This window comes from Girardinichthys multiradiatus, chromosome 2, assembly GCF_021462225.1.
Source record: "Girardinichthys multiradiatus isolate DD_20200921_A chromosome 2, DD_fGirMul_XY1, whole genome shotgun sequence".
Classification (NCBI taxonomy): domain Eukaryota; kingdom Metazoa; phylum Chordata; class Actinopteri; order Cyprinodontiformes; family Goodeidae; genus Girardinichthys; species Girardinichthys multiradiatus.
The window spans coordinates 29,881,387-29,899,457 of record NC_061795.1 but is presented as its reverse complement, the minus strand read 5'-3'; the positions used below and the strand labels follow the sequence as shown (position 1 = coordinate 29,899,457).

General features: G+C 39.0%; 1 protein-coding gene across 1 annotated transcript; it reads left to right on the top strand.

The window, feature by feature from the left end:
- Window positions 1–4,133: 4,133 nt before the first annotated feature.
- On the top strand, window positions 4,134–12,447 carry LOC124859321 (MOB kinase activator 2). Its single transcript, XM_047352061.1, has 5 exons — window positions 4,134–4,801; window positions 7,836–7,975; window positions 8,062–8,158; window positions 11,011–11,135; window positions 11,224–12,447. Exons 1-5 carry the CDS (start codon window positions 4,719–4,721, stop codon window positions 11,460–11,462), a joined length of 684 nt encoding a protein of 227 aa, XP_047208017.1. The 5' UTR covers window positions 4,134–4,718; the 3' UTR covers window positions 11,463–12,447.
- Window positions 12,448–18,071: the final 5,624 nt, after the last annotated feature.

The following is an 18,071-nucleotide window of genomic DNA, read 5'->3' as shown; positions in this document are numbered from 1 at the left end:
GTGTTTGTAGACATGTGTTTGTGTGTGTGCCAAGCTCTGTCTCTGTTACAGAGTGTATTCTCAGGTCTAAGGAGAGGTATGCGGATACAAAGAAAGCACACCTGTGTGACACACACTTTACACACAGTTCCATACACACATGTATAAACAGCCACATCCACTAACACATGCAAAAAAAAAAAAAACTAAACAAAAAGAAAAGCAAATCAAAAAAAGAACACACAGTGATGATGTGCATATACCCGTTCATACCACCCCTCAGAGGTGTTTCAATGTAATATTGTGAATTTTGAACCTGTATTAGGTTGTGGCTATTCTTGGTAATATGTAAACGTAACATAAATGTAAACATTATATATAAACATTATTATATCTATTTTTGGAATAAATCCGATGTATGGAAATGAGGTTGTGTTGCAGGATGCCGTGTGCGCGAGTGTATTTATGTGTGCGTGTTCTGTTGAAAGGCAATAATGACGTCTGTTTTTCTTTCTGTTGACGGGCCAGCATCAGTTACTACTTCTTTGCTACTTGCTTCCTATATGGAAGTACAGGACTTAGCATGTTGTGAATGTATGTCGGTAGTCTGCAGGATGTCTTCCGCAAAAATCTTAAATAAAAGATCATTCTGGTTAATTACAACTCAGGTTCTTAGCTTTATCATTTGTCAAAGTGAAACTTTTGCTCTTGCTCTCACTGTAAAAGATTAATAATAATGAGTAAAACAAAATACAACTATTGCTCAATTTGCTTTTAATATCTTTGGGTACGTGACCAAAAATCAGCTTCTGGTCTTTTCTGTCCTTTTGTACCAGACTATTAGGTGTGAAATCTTGCCTTCTAGGGTGGGGCATTTTGTACGCTCTATGCGTCAATTTGTACCCGTCGGGGGTTCTTTCATACCCCCTTTGACAACTGACTATTTAAAATAATGTTCTGTACTCATTGTCTACAGTAAGGAAAACGGGCTGCAGGACTCAAAACAAATCATATGTCTCTTTTTTTGTTTCATCATGTGTCGTAATCTGTCATATTGTATATTTCAATTAAAATAAATTAAAATAGTTGAATACATAGGTTTCATGTATTATACAGTTGAATTAAATGATTGATGATGAGATTTGAGCAGTTTTTTATCACTTATTTTCACATTTCTTCCAAATACTTTGCTACAACTAAAAAATAAAGTAGTTTGCCATGGCGTAAATAGGATAAATTACAATGTGTTTGTTCAAAATGGGGATACAAAGTGGAGCAAATTGACCTGGAGCCAAGAAAATAACAGGTTTTCGGCCAGTTGCGTAAATAAAGCGAACTAGGGTTGTCCTAATCTGAATGTTTCATCCCAGATCCCATGTTTATTCTTGAAACCTCAGCAGCTTTAAAGTGTATTAAAGAGTAGATCTCAACAGTATTGCACCTACCTGACCACCAGTGTTGTTGCGAACACTCAAACCGCCCTGCAGTGTGTGTGGACATAATCAAACAGAAGCAGCGTCTGTACTCAAACATCACGTGTGAGTTGCTAGAAATGTCCATATGTGTGTGTGTATGCTCAGATTTACAATAAAGATTTTCTTTGAAAGGAAATATGGTCCCATTTTACAAGCTTTTATGCAGAGGCCACCTAATCAAACAAAATCATGAGTGCTGTGCCTTTTACACACCATAGAGAACATACAATATCAGTAGCATCATCATCGCTACCTATAAATGTCAAGGCATCTATGTTTTTCATAAGTGGTTAATCCTGACCAGAAGAAATCATGACCAGAACTACAGAAACTTGACCTGAGTTGCTCTAAACCAGAATAATCCATTAAATTAGCCATTCTTCAGTTTCTTCTTGTTTTTCCTCTTTCTCAGGGCAGGAGTTGACTTTAATTACATAAATGTCTCCTGAGTGATGGACAAAAATCGTTGTATTTATGTAAAGAGGCATGTCTGAGTTGTATTTGATGGTGGCACCTCGTTATCCCCTCCTCAAAGAGGCAGGGAAAGTTGGACTTGAAAAAGCGAACCGTGTAGATACTGTAGTCTATTTAGTTTCTTTTCTTCAGTGCTTTCTGCCAAAGTGTGTCTTCCCTCCAGTGTTGCAGCTGGGCCTCGTATCTGTGAAGTAGCCTGCTTTCTTGCAGCCTCGTTTTCATTCTCCTCTTGTGCGTTTTGATTTTTCTCCTAAGTCATGCGGTGGAGTTGGGAGCAGAGGATAGACTTGAGTCAGAAAGAACGTCTTTGAAGAATCATCTTCGATTACAGCTTTTCGCTTATCTGTCCAAGACCTTCGAACCGTTTGAAGTTCTCAGAGAGAGTGAGGGTTTGCTTCATGTCAGGGTTGAAAAGGAATAGCTGTGTACATATATTTCAAACCGTCTTTAATCAAACTTAAGCACCACATCAGACCCAAAGTGTCTGTGTGTGTGTTCCAGTATAACGGGTATGTTGCAGTGTTATGCATAGAGGCATTTGGTACAATATGGTTAACTTGAAATGCCATTAGGTTTGCACATCAGCCTCATTCACCACCTTGGGTATGTGTCCTGAAGTTTAACAAAAGGAAAAAAATCTAAATTTTTCTTTTTAATCTACCCATTGTCCAGTATTAACAGTGCCTTGCAAAAGTATTTGTACACATTAAACTTTCTCGTGTTCACATTTCACAAAACTTCAATGTATTTTCCTGGGTTTTTATGACAGAACCACACAATGTGTTGGATATTTGAAAAGCTGAAGAAAAGTTTATCCTTTTTTTTTTTTTTTTTTTTTTAAACAGAATAACTGAAAAGTGTTGTGTGCATTTATATACAGCCTATCGGAATCATTACTTTGCAGAATCTCCTCTTTTTGCTGCCATTACAGCTGCACGACTTTTCTAGGTTTGCGCCACAGATTCTCAACTGGATTTAGAGCTAAACCTTTACTAGGCCATTGTAGGTTTGACTGTGTGTCTAGAGTCGTTATACTGTTGGAAAACAGTCTCAAGTCTTCTGCTCACTCAAAAAAGTTTTTCTTTTAGGATTGACCTGCATTTAGATTCTTCTTCTTCTCTACTCTGAACAGCTGCCCTGTCCCACAGCATGGCTCTGCCACCACCATGGATCAAAATGGCGATGTTGTATTTAGTTTTAGTTTTCTATCACACACATGGTTTTGCATATTGGCCTAATAGTTCAGCTTTTTTTGCTCATCTGACCAGAACACCTTTTTCGCCATGTTTTCTGTGTCTAGTATGGTTTGTAGCAAACTAGAAGCATGACGTTCATTGGAGTGCACAACTAATAGTTGTCCTGTCCATGGATTTTTTGCTAGTAAAGGGGGCCAAGTACATATGCATGCTATGGTTTTCAGATTTTTATTTGCTAAGTAGATTTTATACCAGGCATAATTTTCCCTGCATTTCACAATTATGCAACATTGTGTTGATGTGTCCCATAAAATTCCATTAAGTGCATCGAAGTTTGCAGTTATAACACGATAAAGGTTGAAGCAATATGAACACTTTTGCACGGTGTTGATAGATTGAGGCCATTTTCAAGTTTTTCTTGCACTCTAGCTTAATTTTGTGTGTGTGTGTGTAAATGTGGGGGAAAGTGTTGGGAAAGACCACTTATTGTTAAATGCCTTTCTTTCGTAAAGTGAACTGATGCTGGGGGTTTTCTTTTTTTCTTTCTTTTCCTAAGTAATGTGTCTGTTACCTGTCGTCTATTTAGCTTGTACATTCAGATATGAACCTAATAAACATGTCAAGAAAAAAAGGAAGAAACTTGAGTGTCTGTTTGTCCCAGACTCACCACTCGGGTCCTGTTGGTAAGACTCATTCACAGAGCAAACAAAGCAGGAAGATGAACAACAGGACTACCATATTGTTGTTTACCTCAGGGGCAGGTGGATCGGGTTGCTTCTCATCCACGTGTGCTACACCCTCATTTCATCTCCAACCTAAAGCTGCTTCTCACTTATTCCAGGCTGTGCTTTAGAGCAGGAGTTCAAGACCCCTTTTCTGTGCTCCTACACGTCTCCTATTAGCTATTTTCATCTTGTAATCTTATCTAGATATCACCCGCAGGCGTGTGTCTCCATTCCACCGCATGTCATCGCATTCCTACATAGCTCCCAACACATGTACCGATCACACCTTCAGCTGCTCCGCACGTCTCTTCCTTCTCCTTTTCTCCAGCAGTTTTCCAAAGTTTTTCTTGTTTTGCAAAGTTTTTGCACCTTTAATTCATTGTCTTTACCTGCCTGCTCCTTTCTGTGAAGCATCCAAACGTAAAGCGTGTGGGTGGGAAAGAAGGAGAGGAAGGCGGAGTTGTTTTTTTTGTTGTTTTTTTATTTTATTTTATGGGTTGTAGAGAAACCTGCCTGTCTGCTTCGAACGAAGAGAGAAGAGGAGGAGGAGCCTACTGGGTGTGGGATTCCAGACAAAGGAGACATAAACACACTGACACTAGATCAGTGGTGCAAAAAAGGAGAGAGACAGCTGGAAAGCTTCATTTTTCAACTCCAACTATAACTCGGGGAAAAGTCTTTTAAAAAAGGGATTTGTTGGAGTGCATGTAAGAGCTGTGTGAGCCTTTTTGCGAACTGCTGAGGTATGTTTGTGTTGGATCTGGGCTTCACGTATGCTGCCCACAGTGTGCAGAGGCGTGTGGATTAGTGTGTTTGGGATGGAAAAGTGGGGCTGGCTCAGCAAACAGCTCTGCTCTTAGCTTTACGCCATGGGGGGCTGCCACAGTTACCCCTCGGCTACGAAGGTAGACACCAAGACTCCTCAGCCATCAGACATCCACAATGAGAAACTGTAAGTTGCATTTTTTTTCTTTCCTAGCTCTTTGTTTACAGTCTCAAAAAGAAGTAGTCTTATTTACTGTCCCTTTTTCTAATGCTGCCCTCATCTTCTCTAATGAACCCAAATGTTGAACAGGAAATTGAAACTATTGCTATTAATGATGTAGAAACCTGGTTCCACACGGTTAAAAAGAATGTTCTCCAGATAAAAGCTAAGTGTGTGTATGTGTGTGTGTTACATATTTGTCTGATGTCATCAGTGATTGTGGGTTTTTCTTACACCAGTGACACATTAGTGAGAAAATGATTGCTCTTATTTTTCCAGCCAGCTCTCTGTGCTGAAGAACTCTGTTTATTTCAGCCCCGCGGCCGAGGTAAAGGTGACCAGATGGCGAGGGTGCAGCGTTTGCGTTGAAGAATCTGTTTACACACTAAACATTACGAATGTCCTCCGGGTTCAATGTGTTTGTGTGTGCTAACGACCGGTAGCCAGGAGGCTGGTAATTGAGTTAACACCATGACCCTGCCGAAGAACAGGATGTTAGTAGAAGTAGTTCCTGTAGACATTAGGGAAGTTTGGCATAGAGTTGCGCTACTGTACCGAGCACAGCTAATGTTTACGTTCTTCGCTGTCACTATTCATCCCTGTCTTCCCCGAGCTTTACCTTTAGACAAAGACCTCCTGTTTAAACCATTAAACAAATTTTCGCTCCCCAGCCGCCTCTCTCCCACGCATATTTATACGAGGAAAGAGGAGGAGGAAGAAGAGGAGGGTGCGGAACCTCATACAGAGAGCAGAGTTTTCCTTATCAGAATAGGCAAGGTCACTCTGTGTAAACCTTCAGCTGCTGCTTGTGTGTGTGGACATTGGAAAACTGCATGACAGCTGCGTAATCCACTGCACTCTGAAAAAGATATCCTAAAAAAGACATTCATACTGAACTTTTTAACATTTCTGTCACTTTTCAACCACAAACCACTTTTCTTTCCTCCTTCTTTTTGTCCTTCCCAGTGCCCTTCTTTCCTACCTATGGTCCTTCCAACCTTCCTTCCCATCTTCTTTCCTTCCAACCTTGTGTTTTTCTTTACCATCTACTTTGCGGTGTGTTTTATTTTGTTCCTCATGTCCTTCCCTCTTTTTCCTTTCTTGTATCCTATAATTTCCTTCAATAAGTTCTTCTTTTCAACCTTCCTGTCTTCCTTGTGTACTTTCTCATTGCCTATCTCTCCTTATTTGTGTCATTTCTTTCTTCCTTTCTTATGTCATTTCTTGTTTCCTTCTTCCTTTGCCTTGTCTCTCCTTCTTCCCTAATGTTTTTTCTTTTCTTGTGTCTTACCTCCTTCTCTTACTACCCTTCCTTTGTTCCTTCCTTTTATTTTCTATAAATGTGTAGGAATCCTGGTAATTTAAACTCAGTAAACGTACTGAGATTGTTTTGTGAAGATATTTTAGAAAACGCATTTGAAAAAAACAGCTTTACGAGGACAAAGCAACTCATCAAACAGGTCAGGGATAAAGTGGTGTGCCAGTTTAAACCAGGGTTAAGTTGCAGAAAATGTATCTGAACCTTTGGAAATCTCTGAGTGCTGTTCATGCATCATCTGAAAAGGAGAATAACGCAACTGCAAAACGGCTCCGGTGGGAGAATCTATTTTCAGGATAACTAGCCATGAAGTCCAAAAACCTGCCCTTAATGGAGGAATGGGGAGGAGAAAGGAGTTTGTCAAAGGAAGCACTAAGATATTTCGCCTGCAGTTTGTCCCAAGACACAGTTGAAATACAAAACATCTTCAGGAAGATGCTTCAAGGCCCCAAAATGTACATTTCTGGGCTACATGGAAAACTAACACCGCACATCTCCCTGAACACACCTTACCAAAAGCGAAACATGCTGGTGGCAGCATCATGATGTGTGAAGGCTATTCCTAAGCAGGGACGGGGAAGCTGGTCAGAATTGGAAGATTACTGCAGCTAAATTCAGAGATGAGAATCTGCCATTTACAGATGCTCTCTGTCCAATCTAAGTGAGCCCGAGTCATACTTTTTTAGATTTTTATTAGTTAAAACTGGGCTGCACGGTGGTGCAGTTGGTAGCACTGTTGCCTTGCAGCAAGAAGGTCCTGGGTTCGACTACCAGCCAGGGGTCTTTCTGCATGGAGTTTGTATTTTCTCCCCGTGCATGCATGGCTTCTGACCGGGTACTCCGGCTTCCTCCCACAGTCCAAAAAAAAAAAACATGACTGTTAGGTTAATTGGTCACTCTAAATTGCCCTTAGGTGTGAATGAGTGTGTGCATGGTTGTTTGTCCTGCGATGAAATGGTGACCTGTCCAGGGTGTACCCTGCCTCTCGCCCGTAGACTGCTGGAGATAGGCACCAGCTCCCCCGTGACCCACTATGGAATGAGCGGTATAGAAGAAGAATGAATAGTTAAAAATTTCCTAAACCATCTAACATCACAAAATGTAAAAGAGTGTTTTTAAATACTGAGAGAGAATCTCTTTAGTGAGTCTCTTCAGACAGAGTAAAGTATCCATTCTCAACAGAGAGGTCAGCCCTACCGTCCTACTTTAAATACTCAAATTATGTTGCCATGTTTGATGTTTTGGCATTTGCATGAATCACTCCCTGTAGACACTCTAAATATTTCACAATATCATCCCCAACACAGCATGGAGGTTCTACCTTGTAACTGCGAAGTGTTGCATGGTGTGAATCCTCACAGCTTTACTCCTTGCAGTTATTTGCTCTGCTGCACTGACCTCTGCAGCAGTCAGCCTCATAACAGTAATTACTTTAGCTCTGCATTGACTGGCTTTATGCATTAACTGCTGAATTATTGCTGTTATTGCAGTATTTTTTTATGTTTTTGCTGATGTGTGAGCCATCTACAAAAGGCACCAGACAGATGAGTACGTTATCTCCAAGCGGCAGTAGGAATAATTTATCCGCCAGCCGGCTTGTTTTACAGGGCTGTATTTCCCCATTCTGCAGCTTTGCTTTTTCTTTTTTCCTTTGCTTCATTAACTTTATACCTTATTCCCAAGCGGAGTCAACAACAATAACCAGGAGCAGCCTCCATATCTGCAGCAGCGAAATGTTTGCCAGAGGATCACAAACGCTGACATGTTTGCCCTCACGTCGCTGCCGCCTGGCGTGGACAAAGCGGAGTGGCTGGCCAGCAACAGTGAGTATCAGCTGATGTTTGTCTTCCACGATGGACTGTTGGGGAATGTAAAATAGCCACTGGCATTCTTGTCTGATCTGTTTCAGCTGTGGCTTTTTTCAAGCACATAAACCTGTTCTCCAGCGCTCTGTCAGAGTTCTGCAGTCCCAGCACCTGCCCATTCGCCTGTGGGCCAGGCAACGTGTAAGTTACTGAGCTTTACACTTCAACCAAGCAGTGGGTGATGGAGCCAGAAAGGTTGTACTCAAATAAGAGTATTATGACTTTGATATACTGTTACTGAAGTAGAAGGGAAGAGTAGAAATCTAAAAAAATGTTAATGTTTTGGTAAAATGGCAACACCAGTACAGAGCAGCCATTTGATCATAACTGATTTAATTTGTGAAAATTATCAAGTGACAGATAAAAATGTAAAGGTATGTTCATATGGTTTAAATGACAAAAAAATTGTAAAAATAAATAACTACATAATGAAATAACTAATGAAGGCAGTAGAAACACGTTTCTGAATCCCCAATAATTAAGGGGTAATGTATGTGTTAGAACAGTATCTCCACTGAAAATGCGTGCTGTTTATTATAAGTTCTCGATTTAAGTTGAACTGTGAATGTGTGTTTGGTGCATTTTTGGTAAAACGTTTTTGTTCTTCATTCAGTGGCATAACCAGAGGTGGGTAGTGTAGCCATATATTGTAGTCACATAATTACCTTCTTTGCACAGTATAAGAAGGCCATTAGGTTAGTGTTGCATTACATAATATTACTCAAGCAAAAGTAAATACTCAAGTAAATGTAATGGAGTAAAAGTAACTAGTTACTACCCACCTCTGCAACCAAGTGATTTCAACACAGCAATGGGGCTCTATCTCATAGTGGTAATTCTACATGTTTCCTTTTCTATGCAGTGTTAAGAACAGAACCCATATAAGCTATTAAGGCTGAATTCAATCAAAATTCAAGAGTTTGGCCATTCTGACCATTACATTTCGAGTAAAATCATTTTGTGAAGTGCAGGGAAGACTGTATGATGATGTGGGGTTATTTTGCTGTGTGAGGCACTAGTTTAAAATTGCATTATACAGGAAGAACATTATGTGGGAAAATTTAAGCAACATCTCAATACATCAGCCAGGAAGGTAAAACATGGATAGAAATGGACAGTGACCCCAAGCATAGCCCCCAAATTTGTTACAAAGTGGCTCTAGGACAACAAAAGCAATGTTTTGGAGCAGCCACCACTGATGTCAATGTCCTGGTGTCAATGCCATAGAACATTTGTGGGCATGGCTGACCACAAACCTGCCTTGGTTACACTAGTTCTATGAGAACGAATGGGTCAATATTTCAGTAAACTATTGTGAAAAGCTTGAAGAACATGTGATCCAAGTCATATAGCTTTAAAAGCAATTCTACTAAAGAGAAAGGGAATGTAAGCTTCTAACTTTGAAAAAAGTTGTAAAAATGTTCTAAAAAATGCTCTTTCTCATTATTCTGCCATTTAGCTAGTATAAATAGTTTTGTACTCTTAATTTACCTAAAAAAAAAAAAAAAAAATTTTGTTTGATTTAATGTCAGACAGAAAAAATGTACGTCTCATCTTATGCAGTATATGTAAATATCTGGTTTTACCTGTATGTATGTATGTATGTATGTATGTTTGATATGAATGATAAGTACAATGTGCATCATCATGTCTTTTGATGTCATCCTAATCTCCTACTAAAACTATACAGCTGAAAGGAATATCTATCTTTTGTGACCTTTAAATCCCAGCGCATGTCTAATCTAATTTGAAGTTTGACTTTTTAAACAGAAGTTTGAGACATGAGGGAAACATTCTACCTTGTTCATTTTATCCTTGAGATGATCTTCCTTTTTTGCAAGACTCGAGCTTCCATCATAATTCAGAGATGCAAACTCAGTCTTCTAGAGTGACCATTAAGCTTTTCCTTCTCTGTCTCACTCCACTCAATCCATTTTCTTATCCTACGTCTACTAAGGGCCAGTATGATTTTTTATGGAACATTGAACAGGAGATAATTGAGCATTTATTTAACTAGCCAGCAGTAAAAGATAATCTCCTAGTAGTGCCTACATCTGTACACTGGTATATACTGTTGTTTCCAGGTACATTAAGATAATTATGAACCATGTACACAAAAAGTTATCAAAACAAAATGACTGATAACCATCAATATAAGAAATCCAGTAAAGTTTTTATTCGCTCTATTGCATGACACACAGTTCTGTTCTGGTTTAATTTTGTCCATCCAACCCCACTGAGATCCTGTTCGCACTCAAAGGACCATTTAAAAGTTGACAACCCTACATAACTGCATAAATCATTACATGTAGTATAAGTGTACTTTGAAACATTATTTAAACATTATTTTACATGCACACGGAAATTAGACGTCTCTACCAAAGCAAACTTATGAACTAATTGGAGTGCTGTCATTTTAGATTAAGCATGCTAGTTTCTTGAAGCTTCACAGTGAAATACAATGGCAGCAGAATAATTGTTGCGTTTCCTGTTGAGCTTTCTATCAAATTTAGTGTGTTTGTATTTTTATGAAATAGTTTGCTAGAATTGACAACAAAAATTGCCGAACTGTTATTGGAACAAAACAACTGCTAACCTTCCATATCAGTTGCACTTTTGTGCTTAAGGTCCGTTTTGAAGACGTCTTCCTTCTGGTAAATAATGACATGACAATATTGGTAGCAAGAAACTACTTTTTTCTTAACTCTTGTTTTTCATTATAAAAATATCCCCACCACTTCCAGTGAGCTTTTGGATTTTTGTCATTTAAAATCTGCAATTACATGTTGGCATCAAGAGCAAATATATAATTCCATGGAGAGCCTGAATACATAAAGAAATAAAATATATAACATAATACAAACAGTCCTTTGCAGCATTTCAGACTTAGGTCCTGCGATTCAATATATTTTGTGGCTCATGTCAATAACAGGGAGGAAACATCTGACAAAATGTGTTGTTTCCTCTCTGAGGGTCTGTGTTCCCATTTCCAGGGTCTACTTTTGGACTGACGACCACGGCAGGAAGCTGAAATGCTCTGCTCCACTTTACTTTGATTACGCCATGTCGTACATTCAGGAGCTTCTGACTGATGAAGATGTCTTCCCCACAAAAGCAGGTAGATTGCAAAAATATCTTTGTGTTATTCTGCCACACGCCCTCATCCAGATGGAACTTAAAATCTTTGTTTCCTCTCCTTACCTCAGGCACAGCGTTTCCGACAGGATTCATCTTCCTTGTCCAGAAGGTCTTTTTGCTGTTGTTCAGGACTCTGGCTCACATTTACTGGTCTCACTATAGTGAGGTCCTTGCTCTTGGCCTGCATCCATACCTAAACACTCTCTTTTTCCACCTAATGCTTTTCTGCCAGCAGCATTCACTGCTGGAGCCTGAAGACATGAAGCCTCTGCAGGATCTCATAACCGCTCTGGAACGGCACAAATAAAACGCTCAGATTGCCCCGTTCTTGCTTATTTATTGGTTAAAGTCTGTAATATCGGACTTTTTTTTGTGCAAAACTCCAAATTATATTATAGTTAATTTTTTTTAAAGACAGGTCCGGGAGATGTAAAATGCCAAAGAAGATGTGGGAGCCTCTGCTTCCACTTGTGAGCTCAGTTATTCAATTAATGTCATTTTTATCATTAAACCTATATTGCATGTTTGTTTTTATTTCTATAACTGCATATTGTTTTTTGCAAAAGGCATCATCCATGTCTTCTTCCATGTAAGATTCAAAATAAACGCTACTTCAAGAAGACATCTAGGCGAAACAAACAGCTTATGCTGTAATGGGATTCTGGGGGTCCCGCAATACTAATATGTGGCTGCAGTTACTATAAAAGTTTATAAGTGCAGAAAGTTTGCTTTTTCTTTTTAGAAAGATTTGTGATAAACCATTGTTACAAGATCAGAGACTGAATGCTTATTATTAAATGTAATTTGTATGTGAAATTAAGACTTGTAACAAGTTTGGTGCAGTCTTTTAGTTGAACAACAGCACTACCTGCTGCCAGGAGTGAAGTTTACTATATCTGATTTTTTTTTTTTCTGCACTCTTTCTGTTTCTTTAATGTTGGATTTTTGCATTAAAACAATGCAAAATGGTACCACTCATATTTTATGTAAATGTGCACAAACCACTTTATCCTAACTTTGAGACATTTCAGTATGCAACCTTGATTCATTAGCACAAACAGATTTCCAACAAGTGAAGACAATGGAAAAAAGTTTTTTTTTTTTTTTTTTTTAAGCCCTTATCAACTTTTTCTCCTATTTTCTTCTTTCTCTCTTTTAGTAGTGGAGCCAAAACAAAAGGAAGCAAACATGTCTTTTTTTCTATATGTAAAGTCTTTTTATCCTATCAATGTATTTTTAAAAAATAAATATTTTCTCTGGTGTTATGATGGTTATAAAACCTATCCACAAGACCTATAAGTTTCGAGCTCATACTTTTTGTCTAATTCTTGCGATCTTGCAAAGGTTGTTTATATATGCCTGTCTTCAGCACAACTATGTGTATTTCTGCAAAACTAAATGTATGAACATGTTTACCATAGGTAAGATACTGACTGCTGACAGTTGACTGCTTTTAAAACTTTATAAGTATGCAAAAAATAAATTACAAAACAAATTAAGCAAATGCAACACTTTTGGCAACTCCAGTTTTGACAGTGATTATGGTTAAAAAATAACCAGCAAAGGACACAAGACCACATCTGGCGCCACTCATGTTCGCTTGGAAAAACAAACCGATGCTGTGATTCTTACAGGTTCAGTTAGACGGTAATGTTGATGCCTAAATGCCTGATGCGATGAGTCTCCATTTCATCCTTCAGATGAGATTAAACAACATGAAAGCATGAATGGAACCTGCCTTGTATCAAAGGTTCAGCACGGTGCTGGTGGGGTCATGATGTAAGGGCTTTTTTTTCTCAGCCCACTTTGGGCTCATAAGTACTAAATGAGGATTATTTATAGAGCATTGCTGATGACCATGTCCATCCCTTTATGACCACAGTGTACCCATCCACTGGTAGCTACTCCAAGCAGGATAATGCACCATATTCCAAAGGTCAAAGCAACTTAAACGGTTTTCTTGAACGGTTTTCTTCACGGTGCTCTATTGGCCTCCACAAATACAGGTCCTTCTCAAAATATTAGCATATTGTGATAAAGTTCATTATTTTCCATAATGTAATGATGAAAATTTAACATTCATATATTTTAGATTCATTGCACACTAACTGAAATATTTCAGGTCTTTTATTGTCTTAATACGGATGATTGTGGCATACAGCTCATGAAAACCCAAAATTCCTATCTCACAAAATTAGCATATTTCATCCGACCAATAAAAGAAAAGTGTTTTTAATGCAAAAAACGTCAACCTTCAAATAATCATGTACAGTTATGCACTCAATACTTGGTCGGGAATCCTTTGGCAGAAATGACTGCTTCAATGCGGCGTGGCATGGAGGCAATCAGCCTGTGACACTGCAGAGGTCTTATGGAGGCCCAGGATGCTTCGATAGCGGCCTTTAGCTCATCCAGAGTGTTGGGTCTTGAGTCTCTCAACGTTCTCTTCACAATATCCCACAGATTCTCTATGGGGTTCAGGTCAGGAGAGTTGGCAGGCCAATTGAGCACAGTGATACCATGGTCAGTAAACCATTTACCAGTGGTTTTGGCACTGTGAGCAGGTGCCAGGTCGTGCTGAAAAATGAAATCTTCATCTCCATAAAGCTTTTCAGCAGATGGAAGCATGAAATGCTCCAAAATCTCCTGATAGCTAGCTGCATTGACCCTGCCCTTGATAAAACACAGTGGACCAACACCAGCAGCTGACACGGCACCCCAGACCATCACTGACTGTGGGTACTTGACACTGGACTTCTGGCATTTTGGCATTTCCTTCTCCCCAGTCTTCCTCCAGACTCTGGCACCTTGATTTCCGAATGACATGCAGAATTTGCTTTCATCTGAAAAAAGTACTTTGGACCACTGAGCAACAGTCCAGTGCTGCTTCTCTGTAGCCCAGGTCAGGCGCTTCTGCTGCTGTTTCTGGTTCTAAAGTGGCTTGACCTGGGGAATGCGGCACCTGTAGCCCATTTCCTGCACACGCCTGTGCACGGTGGCTCTGGATGTTTCTACTCCAGACTCAGTCCACTGCTTCCGCAGGTCCCCCAAGGTCTGGAATTGGCCCTTCTCCACAATCTTCCTCAGGGTCCGGTCACCTCTTCTCGTTGTGCAGCGTTTTCTGCCACACTTTTTCCTTCCCACAGACTTCCCACTGAGGTGCCTTGATACAGCACTCTGGGAACAGCCTATTCGTTCAGAAATTTCTTTCTGTGTCTTACCCTCTTGCTTGAGGGTGTCAATAGTGGCCTTCTGGACAGCAGTCAGGTCGGCAGTCTTACCCATGATTGGGGTTTTGAGTGATGAACCAGGCTGGGAGTTTTAAAGGCCTCAGGAATCTTTTGCAGGTGTTTAGAGTTAACTCGTTGATTCAGATGATTAGGTTCATAGCTCGTTTAGAGACCCTTTTAATGATATGCTAATTTTGTGAGATAGGAATTTTGGGTTTTCATGAGCTGTATGCCAAAATCATCCGTATTAAGACAATAAAAGACCTGATATATTTCAGTTGGTGTGCAATGAATCTAAAATATATGAATGTTAAATTTTCATCATTACATTATGGAAAATAATGAACTTTATCACAATATGCTAATATTTTGAGAAGGACCTGTACCAGAGATCAGTCCAATAGAAAATATTTGGAACATGGCAGAATTAACATCATGGATGTGCAGCCGACAAATCTGTTGCAACTGCTTGATCCTATCATGTCAATATGGAAAAGAATCTCGGAAGAATGATTCTCATACATTACTGAAGTTGTACCATAGAGATTAAAGATGTTCTGACAAAGGGGTACCAGCAATGTGTAGCTATTAAAAAAGCCAGTGACTGTATTAGCCAATAATTAATGTGTTCCAAACAGTCTTTTAGAATGTCATCATTACGTACACCGATGTATGTTTTGCAACCCTAACTGATCTAAAAGCAACATTTGTTACAGGTTTCCTCCATTATTTGTGAAATTTAACTAGTTAACTATAAAGTCAAAAAACCAAATGTGTTTCATCCGAACTTCTTAAACTCCATGTTTATACAAAGTAAATAACACACTGACTTGTAACCTTTTTCCTTTCATCTTGAAAAACTACTGTTATTACATTATTTGTAAAAAGAAAATATACACCCATTTAAATTGATATATTTTGTACTTGATTAGGGTTTTGGGGATTTACGCAGTGTTGCACAAAGCTTTTTGTCTTGGCTTCATCTTTGTTTATTAAATTAGGACACAGTAGGATCTGGCATGTGTTTTTTTTTTACACTTGATAGGTTTGAATCATTTTAAACCCTGGTAAACTGAAAAAGGGTGTACTTTTTTTTACATAGACAGTTCTTTGGACTTTTTACTGCTCCGATGAACACATTTCAAATTGATTAAGTTTAATTTATTTATTCTGAACAAAACTACAAGAAGAAATGAGTGAAGCAAGCAAACTAACAGACATCTATAAATCCCCAACATAAAATCCACACACCCCAGCAGCCAATAAATCTTTAGGGAACCTACAAGGAATATTCCCTTAGGATCCAAAAAGGTTCAAATCCTCGGATAGTTTTCCCTGATTGTTCCCTTGTTTGCGGGGACATCAGTTCTTGGTACTGGACTAACTTTATCTCACAGCAGACTGAAAAGATGAAGTGTGAGTGAAGGACCACGACTCATCCCTGCATCAGCTGTTGCTTAGCCGGGTTGTTATATGTTCATGCAGGCTACAAGATATCTGGGGTTGTCTGAAGGGAGGCCTAAAAGTGCAAAAATTCTGTTACTAAATTACAAAACTGTCATCTATATATGAGAGTATTAAAAAGAAAAAAAAAGAAATAAGTGCAATTATTAATATTTAACTGCATGAAAAATGTAAATGTTGAATTCATTCTTTGAAATTCTTAGTTATTTGTTTCATGGTTCCTTTTTGGTTAAATCAAAAATGAAATCTTAAATTGTCACTGTGGCTCTTTAAATAGACCCTTGTATCTGATTGGTTCAAATCTGTCACAGCAGATCTACTTCAGAACAATCTTCTTGGCTAGAAAATGTTTTGCCATACTCAATCATTTTGATTGGTAAGGCTGAAAGATAAAATGAATGAATGTGAGTGACTTTAAAATAATTAGTGAAACATTTATTTTTTGATTTTACAGATTTCATGTTTTTAATTTTCACTAATTCATGTTACATTAAACTATTTAATTGTTGGTTGATAAAATCATCTTTAAAGTACTAAGGTAGTTTAAAAGAAAATTGGATCTCTAAAGTCCAGTAGAAACTGTTAACAGTATTATTATTTTTGATTAATTTAACACAGCGTTAAAAAAATTAAATGTAACCATTTCTAACATTGTGTTAATTTTAGCTGTTGTGTCAATTATGTTGCATGTCAGTCTTTCAATTCATGTTTTAAGGTTGTATTTTTCTCACATTTTCTGTTAATTATTCTATAAATAAAAATGCAGCGGTTTTCTTCCGCTATTAGCGAGAATTTCTGAATAAAACCCTTTCAAACACAGAAAAACAGAACAAATAATGCAATCAGATGTACATTATAAGTGTGTGTGCTTATAACAATGAGAGGCAGCAGTTTTGCACCGTTCAACTTAATACCCTGCAATTCCTTATATCAACACAGGGATGGCACCAAAACCACGCAGCCGCAACCTCCGACCAAAACAAGTCGTCATCAAAACAGGACCAATTAGGGGGCGTGTTGGTGGCGCAAGGCTAACTAATGTGGCCCATCTGCGGAGTCTTCAGCCCTCGACTCAGCCGTCACGGTCCGATTCCCGGTCCTGTGATCGTTGCTGCATGTCTTCTTCTCTCTCTCCACCCCATTTCCTGTCCGTCAACTTACAAAATAAAGGTCCGTAGTGCCACAAAAAAGCAAAACGAACTGGATCAATTAAACCAAGACATAACCCCATGAAAAAATGAGGAGGTCAATTCACTTCAAACAAGTGTATTTTTGAGAACCCCACACATCATTCTGGTATCATTATGAATTTATTTCTGTATGTTTCTGCTATACTCAGCTCTCATTCAGCTAAGAACAGGAAATTGAGGCTACAATTCGCACAGGCTCACCAAAATTGGATAGAAGATTAGAAAAACCTTGCCTGGTCTGATGAGTCTCGATTTCTGCTGCGACATTCGGATGGTAGGGTCAGAACTTGGCGTCAACAACATGAAAGCATGGATCCATCCTGCCTTGTATCAACTGTTCAGGCTGCTGGTGGTGGTGTAATGGTGTGGGGGATATTTTCTTGGCACACTTTGGGCCCCTTAGTACCAATTGAGTATCGTGTCAACGCCACAGCCTACCTGAATATTGTTGCTGACCATGTCCATCCCTTTATGACCACAGTGTACCCATCTTCTGATGGTTACTTCCAGCAGGATAACGTGCCATGTCATAAAGCACAAATCATCTCAGACTGGTTTCTTGAACATGACAATGAGTTCACTGTACTCAAATAGCCTCCACAGTCACCAGATCTCAATCCAACAGAGTACCTTTGGGATGTGGTGGAACGGGAGATTTGCATCATGGATGTGCAGCCGACAAATCAGCAGCATCTGTGTGATGTTATCATGTCAATATGGACCAAACTGTCTGAAGAATGTTTCCAGTACCTTGTTGAATCTATGCCACGAAGGATTAAGGCAGTTCTGAAGGCAAAAGTGGGTCCAACCCAGTGCTAGCAAGGTGTACCTAATAAAGTGGCCGGTGAGTGTATATGCCACATAAATGCAGTATAAAAATTATTCATCATATGGTGGCCACATTTGTTCAATTCAATTCAAATTCAAAAATACTTTATTAATCCCAAAGGGAAATTAAATGTTGTTGTAGCTCATTATGAGGGTTTCTTCAAAGAGCCGTTGTAGATGCTGATGGCTGGGGGAAGGAAGGAT